The sequence below is a fragment of the Rhinoraja longicauda genome, chromosome 6 (assembly GCF_053455715.1).
Source record: "Rhinoraja longicauda isolate Sanriku21f chromosome 6, sRhiLon1.1, whole genome shotgun sequence".
NCBI classification, from domain to species: Eukaryota; Metazoa; Chordata; class Chondrichthyes; order Rajiformes; family Arhynchobatidae; genus Rhinoraja; species Rhinoraja longicauda.
The window spans coordinates 45945790-45961473 of NC_135958.1; the positions used below are offsets into that span (position 1 = coordinate 45945790).

Consider the following 15684-nt stretch of genomic DNA (forward strand, 5'->3'; position numbering starts at 1 on the left):
TTAGAGCAGCTTTAGGACAAGCTCACTAGGGAAAAGGCACGGCCATTTTGTGTAATGAACCAGACTTGATCAGGGACATTACAGTAAAGGAACCCCTAGGAGGACATAAAGTGCTGGAGTAACTCATCGGGTCAGGCAATGGTCAGAGTTTCTGGGAGTAATTCATAAGATGCAGGTCCTTTTGATCCCAAAGAAGAATAAACATATTAAGGAGAGAATGAGGCCACTGTAGCTGACAAAGGAAGTCAAAGACAGCATAAATGCAAAAGAGAATGCATATACAATTGCAAAGTAGGAAGCTAGAGGATTGGGAAGCTTTTAACCTGTTCAGTGCCACCCCCAAGTATGGCCAATTGTGAAAAAAAAATGGCAGTGAACAGGTTAAAAACCAACAGAAGGCAACTAAAAAAGCAATAAGGGGCGAAAAAAGGAAATGTGAGGCTAAGCTAGCCAATAATATAAAAGAGGATACCAAACATGTTTTCAGATCTATAAAGTGTAAAAGAGGCAAGAATAGACATTGGACCACTGGAAAATAATGCTGGAGACGCAAAGAAATGGTGGATGAACTGTTTTTTGTGACAATCTTTACAGCGGTCGACCGTCTTCACAGACACCAGCAACAAGTCAGAAATCCAAGAGAGCCGGGGGCAGAGGGCAGTGCAGTCTGTGTTACTGAGGAGAAGGTGTTTGGGAAGCTGAAAGGGCTGAAGGTGGATACATCACCTGGACCAGATAGACCAGGGGTCTGAAAGAGGTGGCTGCAGAGATTGTGGGGGCATTAGTAGTGATCTTTCAAGAATCACTAGAGTCAGGAATGGTTCCAGATGTCTGGGAAATTGCACATGTAACTCCACCATTTAAGAAGGGAGTGAAGCAAATGAAAGTAAATTATTAAGGGAGTTCTCCCCTCCCCTCCCCTACCCTCCTCCCCCCTCCCCTCCCCTCCCCTCCCCTCCCCTCCCCTCCCCTACCCAGGCTGATCTTGCACCAGTTTCTCCTCTCCTCTTCCCCTTCCACCTGCATTGTGTCCAATAGCTACACAATTCACAACTTTGCTATCCCTGAGGTTAACAATTTGGAACTTGATCCCTTTGGGTTGACACCTGCCTTTCCACCCCTGGCCTTTCCACCCCTGGCCTTTCCACCCCTGGCCTTTCCACCCCTGGCCTTTCCACCCCTGGCCTTTCCACCCCTGGCCTTTGCCCAGCAGTCTGCCTATCAAAAACCCCTTTGCTTGTGTTCACCTACGTTCTGTCCTGCCTCTCCTCTTTTCCAGGTCTACTTCCCACTCCCCTGCAATCAGTCTGAAGAAGGGTCCCAACCCATAACATCACCTACCCATGTTCTCCAGGGATCCTGCCTGACCCGCTGAGTTACTCAGACATTTTGTGTCTTTCGAAGGAAATTATAGGCTGGTTAGCCTGACTTCAGTGGTTGGTAACATTTTACAGCCCTGATGGGGTTTTGGGGAATTACTTGGAAACACATGATAACATCAACTGATGTCATCCTGGTTTTGTTAAGGGGAGATCTTGCCTGACAAATCTGTTGGAATTCTTTGAAACTTTGTGTGGAAGTACAAGCAGGATAGGCAAAGAAGAGTCTGTGGATGTTGTTCACTTGGATTTTCAGAAGCCATCTGATAAGGTGCTGCACGTGAGGCTGCTAAACAAGATTAGTCAAGAAATGGTGTTAGGTAAACTGTTGGGACTGAAGGCAGATAAATCCCCAAGACCTGATGGTCTGCATCCCAGAGTACTCAAGGACGTGGCCCTAGAATTCGTGGATGCATTGGTGATCATTTTCCAATGTTCTATAGACTGTATCAGTTCCTGTGGACTGGAGGGTAGCTAATGTAACCCCACTTGTTAAGAAAGGAGGGAGAGAGAAAATGGGGAATTATAGACCAGTTCGCCTGACATTGGTAGTGCTTGCTTGAGTCGATTATTAAAGATGTTATAGCAGCGCATTTGGAACGGAGTGAAAGGATCGGTCAAAGTCAGCATGGATTTATGAAGATAAAATCATCTGGAATTGACTCATCTTCTGGAGTTTTTTGAGGCTATAACAAGTAGAACGGATAAGGGAGATCCAGTGGATGGGGTGAATCTGGACTTTCAAAAAGCCTTTGACAAGGTCCCACAAAAGAGATTAGTGTGCAAAATTAGAGCACATGGCAGTGGGGGTAGGGTATTGACATGGATAGAGAACTGGTTGGCAGACAGGAAACAAAGAGTAGGAATTAATGGCTCCTTTTCAGAATGGCAGGCAGTGACTAGTGGGGTGCCGCAATGCTCAGTGCTGGGACCCCAGTTATATACAATATATATTAACGATTTAGACAATGGAATTAAATGCAACGTCTCCAAGTTTGCAGATGACACAAAGCTGGGTGGCAGTGTGAGCTGCGAGGAGGATGCTATGAGGCTGCAGGGTGACTTGGATAGGTTGAGTGAGTGGGCAGATGCATGGCAGATGCAGTATAATGTGGATAAATGTGAGGTTATCCACTTTGGTGACAAGAACAAGATTATTATCTGAATGGTGTCAGATTAGGAAAAGGGGAGGTGCAATGAGACCAGGGTGTCCTTGTACATCAGTCACTGAAAGTAAGCATGCAGGTACAGCAGGCAGTGAAGAAAGCTAATGGCATATTGGCCTTCATTGCAAGAGGATTTGAGTTTAGGAGCAAGGAGGTCCTACTGCAGTTGTACAGGGCCTAGGTGAGACCGCACCTGGAATATTGTGTGCAGTTTTGGTCTCCTAATTTGAGGAAAGACATTCTTGCTATTGAGGGAGTGCAGCGTAGGTTCACCAGGTTAATTCCAGGGATGGAGGGACTGACATATGATGAAAGACTGGATCAACTGGGCTTGTATTCACTGGAATTTAGAAGGATGAGAGGGGTTCTTATAGAAACATATAAAATTCTTAAGGGATTGGATAAGCTAGATGCTGGAAAAATGTTCCTCATGTTGGGGGAGTCCAGAACCAGGGGTCACAGTTTAGGATTAGGGGGTGGGCCATTGAGGACTGAGATGACGAAAAACTTTTTCACCCAGAGAGTTGTGAATCTGTGGAATTTGCCACAGAAGGCAGTGGAGGTCAATTAATTGGGTGTTTTCAAGAGAGAGTTAGATTTAGCTCTTAGGGTGAACGGAATGAAGGGATATGAGGAAAAAGCAGGAACGGGGTACTGATTGTGGATGATCAGCCATGATCATATTGAATGGCGATGCTGGCTCGAAGGGCCAAATGGCCTACACCTGCACCTATTTTCTATGTTTCTATGTTTTCTAAGATAGGAGCCCATGGTATTTGAGGCATGGTACTAGCATTGATAGAAGATTGTCCGACGGGCAGAAGCCAAAGAGGCGGAATAAAGGGGGCCTTTCCTGTTTAGCTGCGAGTGACTAGTGGTGTTCCTCAGGGGTCCGTGTGGGGCCCATCACATTTCACATTAGACAGTAATTATTCAGATGATGGAATTGGTGGCTTTGTGGTCACGTTGGTGGACGATACAAAGATAGATGGAGTGGCAGACAGCAATGAGGAGGCAGGGAATCTGCAGAGGGGCTGGACAGGTTGGGAGAGTGGGCAGTGAAGTGGCAAATGGAACACAGTGTCACAAAGATGCTGGAGAAACTCAGCGGGACAGGCAGCATTTCTGGAGAGTAGTAATGGGTGACATTTTGCATCGAGACCCTGCTTCAGTGTAGCAAAGTATGGTTTCACATTTTGGTAGAAGGAATAATGGAGTAGACTATTTTCTAAATAGGGAGAGCATTCAGAAATTGGAAGTGCAAAGGGACTTGGAGTGCTGGTGCAGGATTCCCAAAAGGTTCATTTGCCAGTTGAATCGATAATAAGGAAGGCAAATGCAATGTTGGCATTCATTCCGAGATGATTAGAATATCATATCATATCATATCATATATATACAGCCGGAAACAGGCCTTTTCGGCCCTCCAAGTCCGTGCCGCCCAGCGATCCCCGTACATTAACACTATCCTACACCCACTAGGGACAATTTTTACATTTACCCAGCCAATTAACCTACATACCTGTACGTCTTTGGAGTGTGGGAGGAAACCGAAGATCTCGGAGAAAACCCACGCAGGTCATGGGGAGAACGTACAAACTCCTTACAGTGCAGCACCCGTAGTCAGGATCGAACCTGAGTCTCCGGCACTGCATTCGCTGTAAAGCAGCAACTCTACCGCTGCGCTACCGTGCCGCCCAATATAAAAGCAAGGATGTAATTCTGAGGCTTTAGAAGGCACTGGACAGATCACATTTGGAGTATTGTGAACAGTTTTAGGAACTTCTACCTGTGGAAGGAGGTTCTGGTATTAGAGAGGTGGTTTACAAGAATGTTGCCCTGGGTAATTGGGTTAATGTATGAGGAGCGTTTGATGGCACTGTGTTAGAAGGATGAGGGGGAGATCTCATTGAAACTTACTGAATGGTGAAAGACCTGGATAGAGGGGATGTGGAGAGGATGTTTCCACCAGTGGGAGTGTGTAGGACCAGAGGGCAGAGACTCAAAATAAAAAGACATACCTTTAGTAAGGAGATGAGGAGAAATGTATTTAGTCAGAGGGCAGTGAATCTGTGGAATTCATTTCCACCGGCAGCTGTGGAGGCCAATTCGTTGGATATTTTTAAAGTGGAGAATGACAGATTTAATTAGTAAGGGCATTAAAGGTTACGGGGAGAAGGCAGGAGAATTAGGTTAAAAGGGAAAAATAGATCATAGAAAATAGGTGCAGGACAAGGCCATTTGGTCCTTCGAGCCATTATTGTGATCACGGCTGATCATCTACAATCAGTAACCCGTACCTGCCTTCTCCCCATATCCCTTGATTCCACTAGCCCCTAGAGCTCTATCTAACTCTCTTTTAAATCCATCCAGTGATTTGGCCCCCACTGCCCTCTGGGGCAGAGAATTCCACAAATTCACAACTCTCTGGGTGAAAAAGTTCCTTCTCACCTCAGTTTTAAATGCCCTCCTTTTTATTCTTAGACTGTGTCCCCTGGTTCTGGAATAATGATTGAATGGCGGAGCAGGTTCGATGGGCCACATAGCCTCTCTGCTCCTATTTGTTCTGATCTTGAGATGGTGTGATTAGTGCGGGGACCTTTGCTTCGCGTGAGCCTGCACACACATGGCTATCTGCACTTTCCCTGGTTTCAGGCTGAGGAAAACAAGGTGGTGCGGCTGCAACTGGAACTGACCCAAGTGAAGGCGGAGATTGACCGGAGGATCCAGGAGAAGGAAGAGGAGTTTGAGGCAACACGGTAATCTCATTCACTTACACTCGTCTTCAATCTTCAATCGCCAGCCCTGCCCAACGCAGTAGAGTTCAAAAGCTGAGCCAATCTGATTTGAAATGGTTGGGGGAGAAGCTGGGCTGGGCCGGGCTGGGCCGGGCTGGGCCGGGCTGGGCCGGGCCGGGCTGGGCTGGGCTGGGCTGGGCTGGGGAAAGGTTAATCCACTCCTAATACAGATAGTGTTAGACAACAAGCTTTGCTGTAACATTTGATTAGGCTGCATTTTATTAGTCACCTTCAAAACAAGGGGAGGAAATATAAATTCTTTATTAGTGAAAATAAAAGAAAGTTCTAAGATGTAAAATCCAGGTGCACGTATTGTGCAGAGTTCAGGAATTGTCATTCACTGAAACTTTGTTTGACGTTAAGGTGGTAGAGCCACTTCTTCACGGTACCAAAAAAACCAGGTTCAATTTGCAAGGGGTTTGCACGTTCTCCTTGTGACTGCCTGGGGTTTCTCCGAGTGCTCTGGTTTCCTCCACATTCCATGGGTGTGCAGGTTGGCAGGTTGTAAATTGTGCCTAGTGTGTAATTGAGCTAAAGACTGCCTCAAGACATTGGTTGGGACCTCATAAACATCCAGCTACACTGCTCCCTGCCATTATTGGAGGTGGTGCTGCCTTACAGCGCCAGAGATCCAGGTGCTGTTTGTATGAGGTTTGTATGTTCTCCCCGTGACCTGCGTAGGTTTTCTCCAAAATCTTCAGTTTCCTCCCACACTCCAAAAACAAACAAGTTTGTCCGTTCATTAATTGGCTTTGGTATAAATGTAAATTGGCCGTAGTGTGTGTGGGATAGTGTAGTGTTAGTGTGCGGGGATCACTCGTCGGTGCGGACTTGGTGGGCTGAAGGGCCTGATTCCGTGCTGTATCTCTAAACTGAACTAGACTGGGGCTGGGTGATTAAACTAGAGTCAGAGCCAGTGTCATTCTGTATACATGAATTTCCATCCCCCTAGCCTCAATGCTTTGTTGTATGAGACCAGGATTGAGTTGACACCTGGTGATATTTGGTGAGATAGGGGCTTGGTGGAAGGGAGGCAAATACCAATCCAATAGTTTCCTACCGTGCCTTGTCCACATCACAACCCTTGCCAGCCAACCGCAAGCAGGCAAATCTTAGATTTACAGATTGTGCTTTTTATATATCAAAAGAATAAATGGATATAGGTAAAATTGCTAAATACTCTGTAGCAATGGAGTCTAGTATTCTCCCTATGCCCTTTCCCATTGCTTCCCTCCTGAAGAGGCATCATGAGGTATATGCACCCATTTATACTAATCCCATTTTACTTATGAGAGGAATAGATCAGGTAGATGCACAGAATCTCTTGCTCAGAGTAGGGGAATTGAGGACCAGAGGACATAGGTTTAAGGTGAAGGGGAAAAGATTCAATAGGAATCTGAAGGGTAACTTTATCACACAAATGGTGGTGGGTGTATGGAACAAGCTGCCAGAGGAGGTAGTTGAAGTTGGTACTATCCCAACGTTTAAGAAACAGTTAGACAGGTACATGAATAGGACAGGTTTGAAGGGATTATGGACCAAACGTGGACAATTGGGAAGAGTGTATCTCGAACATGTAGGCAGGTTTGGGTTGCATCCACCCACTCACACAACCTGTCCAAGTCACCCTGCAACCTCATAGCATCTTCCTCACAGCTCACACTACCACCCAGCTTTGTATCATCTGCAAATTTGCTAAAGGGAATTTTAATCCCTTCATCCAAGTCATTAATGTATATTGTAAATAGCTGCGGTCTCAGCACCGAGCCTTGCGGTACCCCACTAGTCACTGCCTGCCATTCTGAAAGGGACCCATTTATCCCCACTCTTTGCTTTCTATCTGCTAACCAATTTTCTATCCATGTCAGTACCCTACCCCCAATACCATGTGCTCTAATTTTGCCCACTAATCTCCTATGTGGGATCTTGTCGAAGGCTTTCTGAAAGTTGAGGTACACCACATCCACCGGCTCTCCCCTGTCAATTTTCCTAGTTACATCCTCAAAACATTCCAGAAGATTAGTCAAGCACGATTTCCCCTTCGTAAATCCATGCTGACTCGGAACGATCCTGTTACTGCGATCCAAATGCTCCGCAATTTCATCTTTTATAATTGACTCCAGCATCTTCCCCACCACTGATGTCAGACTAAATCTGTCAGAATAGAAAGATTACATGCTGCAAAGTCCATATTGGTTCATCAACTCCACCTACTGTACAATCTCCCACCATTACCCCATTGGCAATGAACAATGTACTGTGTTGTCAGGGTGAGTCAGAGCTTGGGCTAATCTCTGATCATTTAGCTGACCTTAGACATACAGCAGTGATGCCACAAATTACCTTACCTTCACGGCCCATGTAAAGGTAACTGGCCAGAGTATACCACACTGATAGCAAGTCAGTACCCAGTGGTGGTAAGAATGCTCATGAGGGCAGGACCAGTATGTCTATCTTCAGCGTGAATACCTCACCCTGTAGAACAGCCCACCAACTCTGGGAGTAGCCATGTAAAGTCAACTGAGAGGGTAGGGCATCATAGCATGGCTAGTGCACATGTTCCATGGTAGTTAACTGCATCTTAGTCATGGAGTGATACAGTTCGGAAACAGGCCCTTCGGCCCACTTAATATGGATAAGTGTGAGGTTATCCACTTTGGTGGTAAGAATAGGAAGGCAGATAATTATCTGAATGGTGTCAAGTTAGGAAAAGGGGACGTACAATGAGATCTGGGTGTCCTAGTGCATCAGTCACTGAAAGGAAGCATGCAGGTACAGCAGGCAGTGAAGAAAGCCAATGGAATGTTGGCCTTCATAACAAGAGAAGTTGAGTATAGGAGCAAAGAGGTCCTTCTGCAGACGTACAGGGCCCCAGTGAGACCGCACCTGGAGTACTGTGTGCAGTTTTGGTCTCCAAATTTGAGGAAGGATATTCTTGCTATTGAGGGCGTGCAGCGTAGGTTTACTAGGTTAATTCCTGGAATGGCGGGACTGACATATGTTGAAAGATTGGAATGACTAGGCTTGTATACACTGGAATTTGGAAGGATGAGAGGGGATCTTATGGAAACATAAGATTATTAAGGGGTTGGACACGTTAGAGGCAGGAAACATGTTCCCAATATTGGGGGAGTCCAGAACCAGGGGCCACAGTTTAAGAATAAGGGGTAGGCCACTTAGAACAGAGACGAGGAAAAACTTTTTCAGTCAGAGCGTTGTAAATCTGTGGAATTCTCTGCCTCAGAAGGCGGTGGAGGCCAATTCTCTGAGTGCTTTCAAGAGAGAGCTAGATAGAGCTCTTAAGGATAGCGGAGTCAGGGGGTATGGGGAGAAGGCAGGAACGGGGTACTGATTGGGAATGATCAGCCATGATCATATTGAATGGTGGTGCTGGCACGAAGGGCCGAATGGCCTCCTCCTGCACCTATTGTCTATTGTCTATTCTTTAACTGTGTTTAATTGTTCCTTAAATGAATAAACTTCTGCTCACTTACCAGTAAAAGATCTGTTTCCAGTCTTTACTTACATTGCTCTCTTTTTCTCTTGCATAACCTCTCTTGGAATCTGCTCCTTCTTGCTGTAAGTGTGAAATATCATCGTTAATCCTTGCAGAGAACAGTACAGATGTAGAAAACTAGAGGAAACTGTAGCCATGGAAAACAGCAATAGAAATGTGTGATTGGGGGGGGGGGGGGGGGGGGGGGAGGGGACAGAGTTAACATTTCAGACCTGAAACTCTGTGTCAGAAATGAGTGACACACAAGTTAATTTTAATTTGTAGAAGTGGTCTGGGGAAGATTGGGTAGAACTAAAGGACTATCATAGAAACATAGAAAATAGGTGCAGGAGTGGGACATTTGGCCCATTCAACATGATCCTGGCTGATCATCCAAAATCAGTACCCTGTTCTGCCTTTTTTCCCCATACCCCTTGATTCCCTTAGCCCTTAGAGAACAGCTTGCAACTTTCTCTAACTGAACACAATGCTCCAGGTGCCACCTCCCCATTATCTCGTACAACTGTAACATGACTGTCCAACCTCTATGCTCCGTTCCCTGACTGATGAAGGCCAGAATACACAAACGGTCTGAATCGGCAGAGTGTGAGGAAGAGGATGCAGAGAGGGGGAGGTGAGGTAGAGGTGGGGTTTGGGGACCAAGTCAATGGCCATGGTTGTAAGGCCAGGAAAGCCATACCACGAGCCCGTGTAGGTCGGTAAACAATGGAGTGTTGGGTGATGGGGCTAAGTGTGAGTCGGGACACAGGGAACAGTATTTGCAAGATGAGTGTCCTGAAAGTGAGTGTAGCTGTTTGTCTGGTTTGTGTTGCTGTTTGAACGGGTTTGGGCTTGTCTCAAGACTTTCCAATGATGGGACAATGTTTGGCCTTTTAAGGAAAAATCATCAGCGGACTGTAGATTCGCTGCAGGCCAGTCTGGATGCAGAGGTGAAAGGCCGGGCAGAGGCACTGCGGGTGAGGAAGAAGCTGGAGAATGACCTGAATGAGCTGGAGGTTCAGCTGGACCAGGGCAACAAGAACAACAGTGAGCTGCTGAAGCTACTGAAGAAGATGCAGCAGCAAGTGAAGGTGAGACCAGAGCTGGAGAGCCCACTGACTGGGCGGTGCAGTGACCCAGCGGTAAAGCTGCTGCCTCACAGCACCACACACCCGGGCTCAATCCTGACCTCAAATGCTGTCTGCACAGAGTTTGTACCTTCTCCCCGTGACTGCGTGGGTTTTCTCTCACTCTCCAAAGACGTACAGGTTTGTAGGTTAATTGGCTTCTGTTAATGATCTCTGGTGTGTAGGATATCGCGAGTGTACGGAGTGAATGTTAGGCGGCGTGGATTCAGTGGGTAAAGGGCCTGTTTCCACGCTACATCTTTCAAGTCTAAAGACTGGTGTGGCTGTTACACCACACGAAGTACAACCCTCGAGGATGGATCGCAATGAGGCTGGCCATCCAGCCCCTCACCTACATGGGACTGGAGGTCATGAATCACATTCCCCAATAGCTCGCCTACATCAGTGAATATTCCTCCGGTAAGCAGCAGATACTCTTTATATAGCACTTTGCATGAACTCAACATGTCCATTTTATATAGCTAATGAACATTTTTAAAGTCCAGTCACACCTGTAATGTACAGAATGTGGCAACAACTTGAGGCTGCAAGATCTTCTCCTCTCCACCGTTATCTTTCCTAAAACTCGTCTTAAGTCTTACTGTGCGGTAGGTAGTCTGGTTAATGATGGGCTGGTGGGAGGGGGAAGGTAGAAAGGATAAGTCCGTTGAATGGTGGGGGGAGAGAAGGAGCTCGTTCAGGGCAGGATGAAAGGCTTTGGACATTTACAACATTTTCTTTTAGTGATACTGCGGGAAAACAGGCCCTTCAGCCCGAGTCCGTGCTGACCAGCGATCCTCGCACATTAACATTATCCTACACACAATAGGGAGAATTTTAACAACAAGCCAATTAACCTACAAATCTGTACGTCTTTGGAAACTGAAGGAAATCACTGAAGATCTTGGAGAAAACCCACACAGGTCACGGGGAGAACGTACAAACTCCGTACAGACAGCGCCCGTAGTCAGGATTGAACCCGGGTCTCCACGCTGCATTGGCTGTAAGGCAGCAACTCTACCGCTGTGCCACCGTGACCACCCATTGTGAGGTAGCAATCATAGAGTCAGAGGGAGAAGGGAGTGGAGGTGGTGGGATAGAGGCAGGGAGGAAGAAGAGAACTCAGCAGGACAATGCAAACAGAAAGCTGCAGATGCTGGAGAATGAGTCGAGTTTATTGTCATATGTGAGGTTCAGTCAGGTTCAAGTCCAATGAAAATCTTCCCAGCAGTAACATCACTGGCACATAGACCCTGACAACACACAAAAACATCAATTATACATGCATTACATGTAACGTTCTGCAAGACAGTTTTAATAAAACTACTGTGCAAAAAAAAAAGACATTAGTGCCAAACATAAATGTAGAAATGTAACAAGTCCAAGAGAAAGAACAATGTAAAATACTGCAAATATTCATCGGGGAAGAGAAACAGTTAATATTTCAGATCAGACCTTTCATCTGATGAGACGTTGTTGTGAAAGAACAGAACCTTGTTGTGGAGAGATGGGAGCAGTAGGTAAGTCTTACCCTGAACGTCCTACCTTCATTATCTGGGATAGTTTCAAAGAGGTTCTAAACGCTGGGTCCATAGGCCCCGACCAACTCTTCACTTCACTTCAGTTTCAGTTTAGTTTATTGTCACGTGTACAGAGGTACAGTGAGACGCTATTGTTGCGTGCTAACCAGGCAGCAGAAAGACCACATGCTGACAATCGAGCCATTTACAGTGTATAGATACACGATAAGGGAATAACGTTTTAGTGCAAGGTAAAGCCAGCAAAATCTGATCCAGGATAGTCCGAGGGTCACCAAAGAGGTAGATAGTAGTTCCACAATGCTCTCTGGTTGTGGTGGGAAGGTTCTCCTCCCACCCATGGAACCAAGGTGAAGAGGGTTGAAGTTCTGGCCGCTTGTTATAACCCAAGCACCACCCAAAAACACACACGCCTCTCTGTGTAGGAAGGAACTGCAGATGCTGGTTCACACTGAAAATAGGCACACAATGCTGGAGTGGATGGGCAGCATCTCTGGAGAGAAGGAATGGGTGATGTTTTGGGTCGAGACCCTTCTGCAGGGGAGAGTGGTGCTGTCCACGGCTTGTGTTGGTGCTAACCGCACTTTGTGCCCTTGGCCAGGACATGCAGAGCCAGATGGAGGAGGAAGCTCGGCAGCACGAGGAGCTCGGAGAGCAGCACGCGTTGGTCGAGCGGCGCTCTGGCGCGCTGGCCACGGAACTGGAGGAGACCCGTGGAGCGCTGGACGTGACCGAACGCACCCGCAAACTCCTGGAGCAGGAGCTGATGGAGATGACCGACAAGTACAACGAGATTAACACACAGGTGCAGAGAGCCGGCCTGGGGAGGGGCAGCTACCTTGTTGGGTCTTACAGCACAGCAACAGGCCCAAGCTTATTCCCTATGCTTCTGAAATGCTGCAAAACTACCTGTCACCATCCCCACCGGGCAACTCATTCCAGCCCACCCCACCACCCTCCAGCTGAAAATAAATCCCCCTACAACCAACCCCCCTACAACTAACCCCCCCTACAGTCCACCCACAACCAACCCCCCTACAACTAATCCCCCTACAACCCCCCCACAACCAATCCCCCTACAACCCCCCTACAACCAACCTCCCCTACAACCCCCCTACACTCCCACTACAACCCCCTACAACCCCCCTACACTCCCACTACAACCCCCTACAACCCCCCTACACTCCCACTACAACCCCCTACAACCCCCCTACAACCCCCCTACAACCCCCCTACACTCCCACTACAACCCCCTACAACCCCCCTACAATCCCCCTACAATCCTACTCAACCCTCACCTGTGTGGAAGGCAAAAATAAACCTGCAGATTCTGGAAATCTAAAATAAAAATAAAGAATGCTCCCATTATCAAGCAGGTCCTGAACTTCCAACACTTTCTGTTTTTGCTTTAATCTCCTTGTCTTAGACGCCCCCACAATGGGAAACATATTTTGAATGTCCACCTTCTCCATCCCCCTCATGATGTGTCAGCTCAACCCTCAGCTTTAAACAAACCAAACCCAACCTGTCCAGTCCCGTCCTGAGCCTGTAAAGGCTGAGGGTTAGTAGTTGCCCTTACTGTGTCATGCTGGGCCAATCAGCCATGGTGAATGGCCTGCACTGCAGGCATGTGACTGGAGCGGCCGGTGCACGTCATGGGCATGGGCGAGAGAATGGTCCAGGGAGAGAGGTGTGGAGATGCTCAGAGAACTGGCATCGTCAAAGAGTGTGGAAACAGGCCATTCAGCCCACCGGGCAGGTGCTATCTGTCAAGTACCCATTTACAATAATCTAATCCTCATCACATTCTTTACTCTCCTCTCATTCTACCCTCCCTCCGTACACATTCTATCACTCCCCACACACGGAGGAAAACTTACTGGAGCCAATTGACCTTCTTCGGGATGAAGAAGAAAACTGGAGCACCCAGAGGAAACCACACAGACACAGAGAACATACAACACCACACACACAGAGAACATACAACACCACGCACACAGAGAACATACAACACCACACACACACAGAGAACATGCTACACCACACACACACATGGAGAACATGCAACACCACACACACACATGCAGAATGTGCAACACCACGCACACACAGAGAACATGCAACACCACACACACACACGGGGAGAACATGCAACACCATGCACACACGGAGAACGTGCAAGACCACGCACACATGGAGAACATACAACACCACGCAGACCACACCAGAGGTCGGGATTAAACCTGGTGCTGTGAACCTGCTGCTCATTGGCACAGTGAGCTGAATGGCAGCTTTCATCTTCAGAAAATTATAAAAGGACTGGACAGGCTAGATGCAGGAAAAATGTTCCCAATGTTGGGGGAGTCCAGAACCAGGGGCCACAGTCTTAGAATAAAGGGAAACTGAGGTGAGAAGGAACTTTTTCACCCAGAGAGTTGTGAATTTGTGGAATTCTCTGCCACAGAGGGCAGTGGAAGCAAAATCACTGGATGGATTCAAAAGAGAGTTAGATAGAGCTCTAGGGGCTAGTGGAATCAAGGGATATGGGGAGAAGGCAGGCACAGGTTACAGATTGTGGATGATCAGCCATGATCACAATGAATGGCAGTGCTGGTTCAAAGGGCCAAATGGCCTCCTCCTGCACCTATTTTCTATGTTTCTATTAAAATATACATGATGCACCAAAATCAACATGTGTGCTGCTGTTGGGAACAGGGGGAGGCCATTTGACCTTCGTGTGGTGTTGCATGTTCTCCGTGTGCGTGGTGTTGTATGTTCTCCATGTGCGTGGTGTTGTATGTTCTCCGTGTGCGTGGTGTTGTATGTTCTCCGTGTGTGCGTGGTGTTGTATGTTCTCCGTGTGTGCGTGGTGTTGTATGTTCTCCGTGTGTGCGTGGTGTTGTATGTTCTCCGTGTGCGTGGTGCATGTTCTCTGTGTGTGCGTGGTGCATGTTCTCCATGTGTGCGCATGGTGTTGCATGTTCTCCATGTGTGCGTGCTGTTGCATGTTCTCCGTGTGTGCGTGTGGTGTTGTATGTTCTCCATGTGTGCGCGTGGTGTTGTATGTTCTCCGTGTGTGCGTGGTGTTGTATGTTCTCCGTGGGGCCATGTGCTTTCCTCTGGGTGCTCCAGCTTTCTGCTTCATCCCGAAGAAGGTCATTTGTTTAATCGGCGACTGTAAATTTTCCTGAGTGTGTGGGGAGATAGAATGTGTACAGAGGGGGGGGGGGTAGAATGTGTACAGAGGGGGGGGGTAGAATGTGTACAGAGGGGGGGGTAGAATGTGTACAGAGGGGGGGTAGAATGTGTACAGAGGGGGGGTAAAATGTGTACAGAGGGGGGGTAGAATGTGTCCAGAGGGGGGGTAGAATGTGTACAGAGGGGGGGTAGAATGTGTACAGAGGGGGGGTAGAATGTGTCCAGAGGGGGGGTAGAATGTGTCCAGAGGGGGGGTAGAATGTGTACAGAGGGGGGGTAGAATGTGTACAGAGGGGGGGTAGAATGTGTCCAGAGGGGGGGTAGAATGTGAGCAGAACAAAGAACGTGACCAGGATTAGACGAGTGTAAATGTTGGTCTTGGGCTGCTCCTTGCTTCACCAATCTGTAGCAGCCTCATCTCTCATTGAAGCATTGAGACATACAGCATGGAAGCCAGCCCTTCGGCCCACCGACCCATGCCGACCCATGAATATTCCATTCACACTGGCTCTATGTTATCCCACATCTCTCCACAGACCATCTACATCTCTCCACAGACCCTGCCCCTCGACCCTCTCACCCCTCACACCGATAAAACACTTCAACGAGGCCCCTCCTCACTCTTCTGCCACCCAGAGACCACAGGGTGTCTCTGCTCACACAGGGTGCCTGGACTCACACAGGGTGCCTCTGCCACACAGGGTGCCTCTGCCACACAGGGTGCCTGGACCCATACAGGGTGCCTGGACTCACACAGGGTGCCTGGGCTCCCACAGGGTGCCTGGACTCACACAGGGTGCCTGGACTCACACAGGGTGCCTCTGCTCACACAGGGTGCCTGGACCCATACAGGGTGCCTGGACTCACACAGGGTGCCTGGGCTCCCACAGGGTGCCTCTGCCACACAGGGTGCCTTGCCTCACACAGGGTGCCTGGGCTCACACAGGGTGCCTGGGCTCCCACAGGGTGCCTCTGCCACACA

General features: G+C 48.0%; 1 protein-coding gene across 2 annotated transcripts in view; it reads left to right on the plus strand.

Annotated features, from left to right (window-relative positions):
• Positions 1 to 15684, plus strand: part of LOC144594443 (putative uncharacterized protein MYH16) — a 180583-nt gene that overhangs the window by 144218 nt on the left and 20681 nt on the right. For both annotated transcript variants that reach the window (XM_078400924.1, XM_078400925.1), the window contains exons 13-15: positions 5201 to 5304; positions 9738 to 9930; positions 12106 to 12309. In XM_078400924.1, coding sequence (XP_078257050.1) covers positions 5201 to 5304; positions 9738 to 9930; positions 12106 to 12309 — 501 coding nt within the window. The remainder of the gene's footprint in view (positions 1 to 5200; positions 5305 to 9737; positions 9931 to 12105; positions 12310 to 15684) is intronic.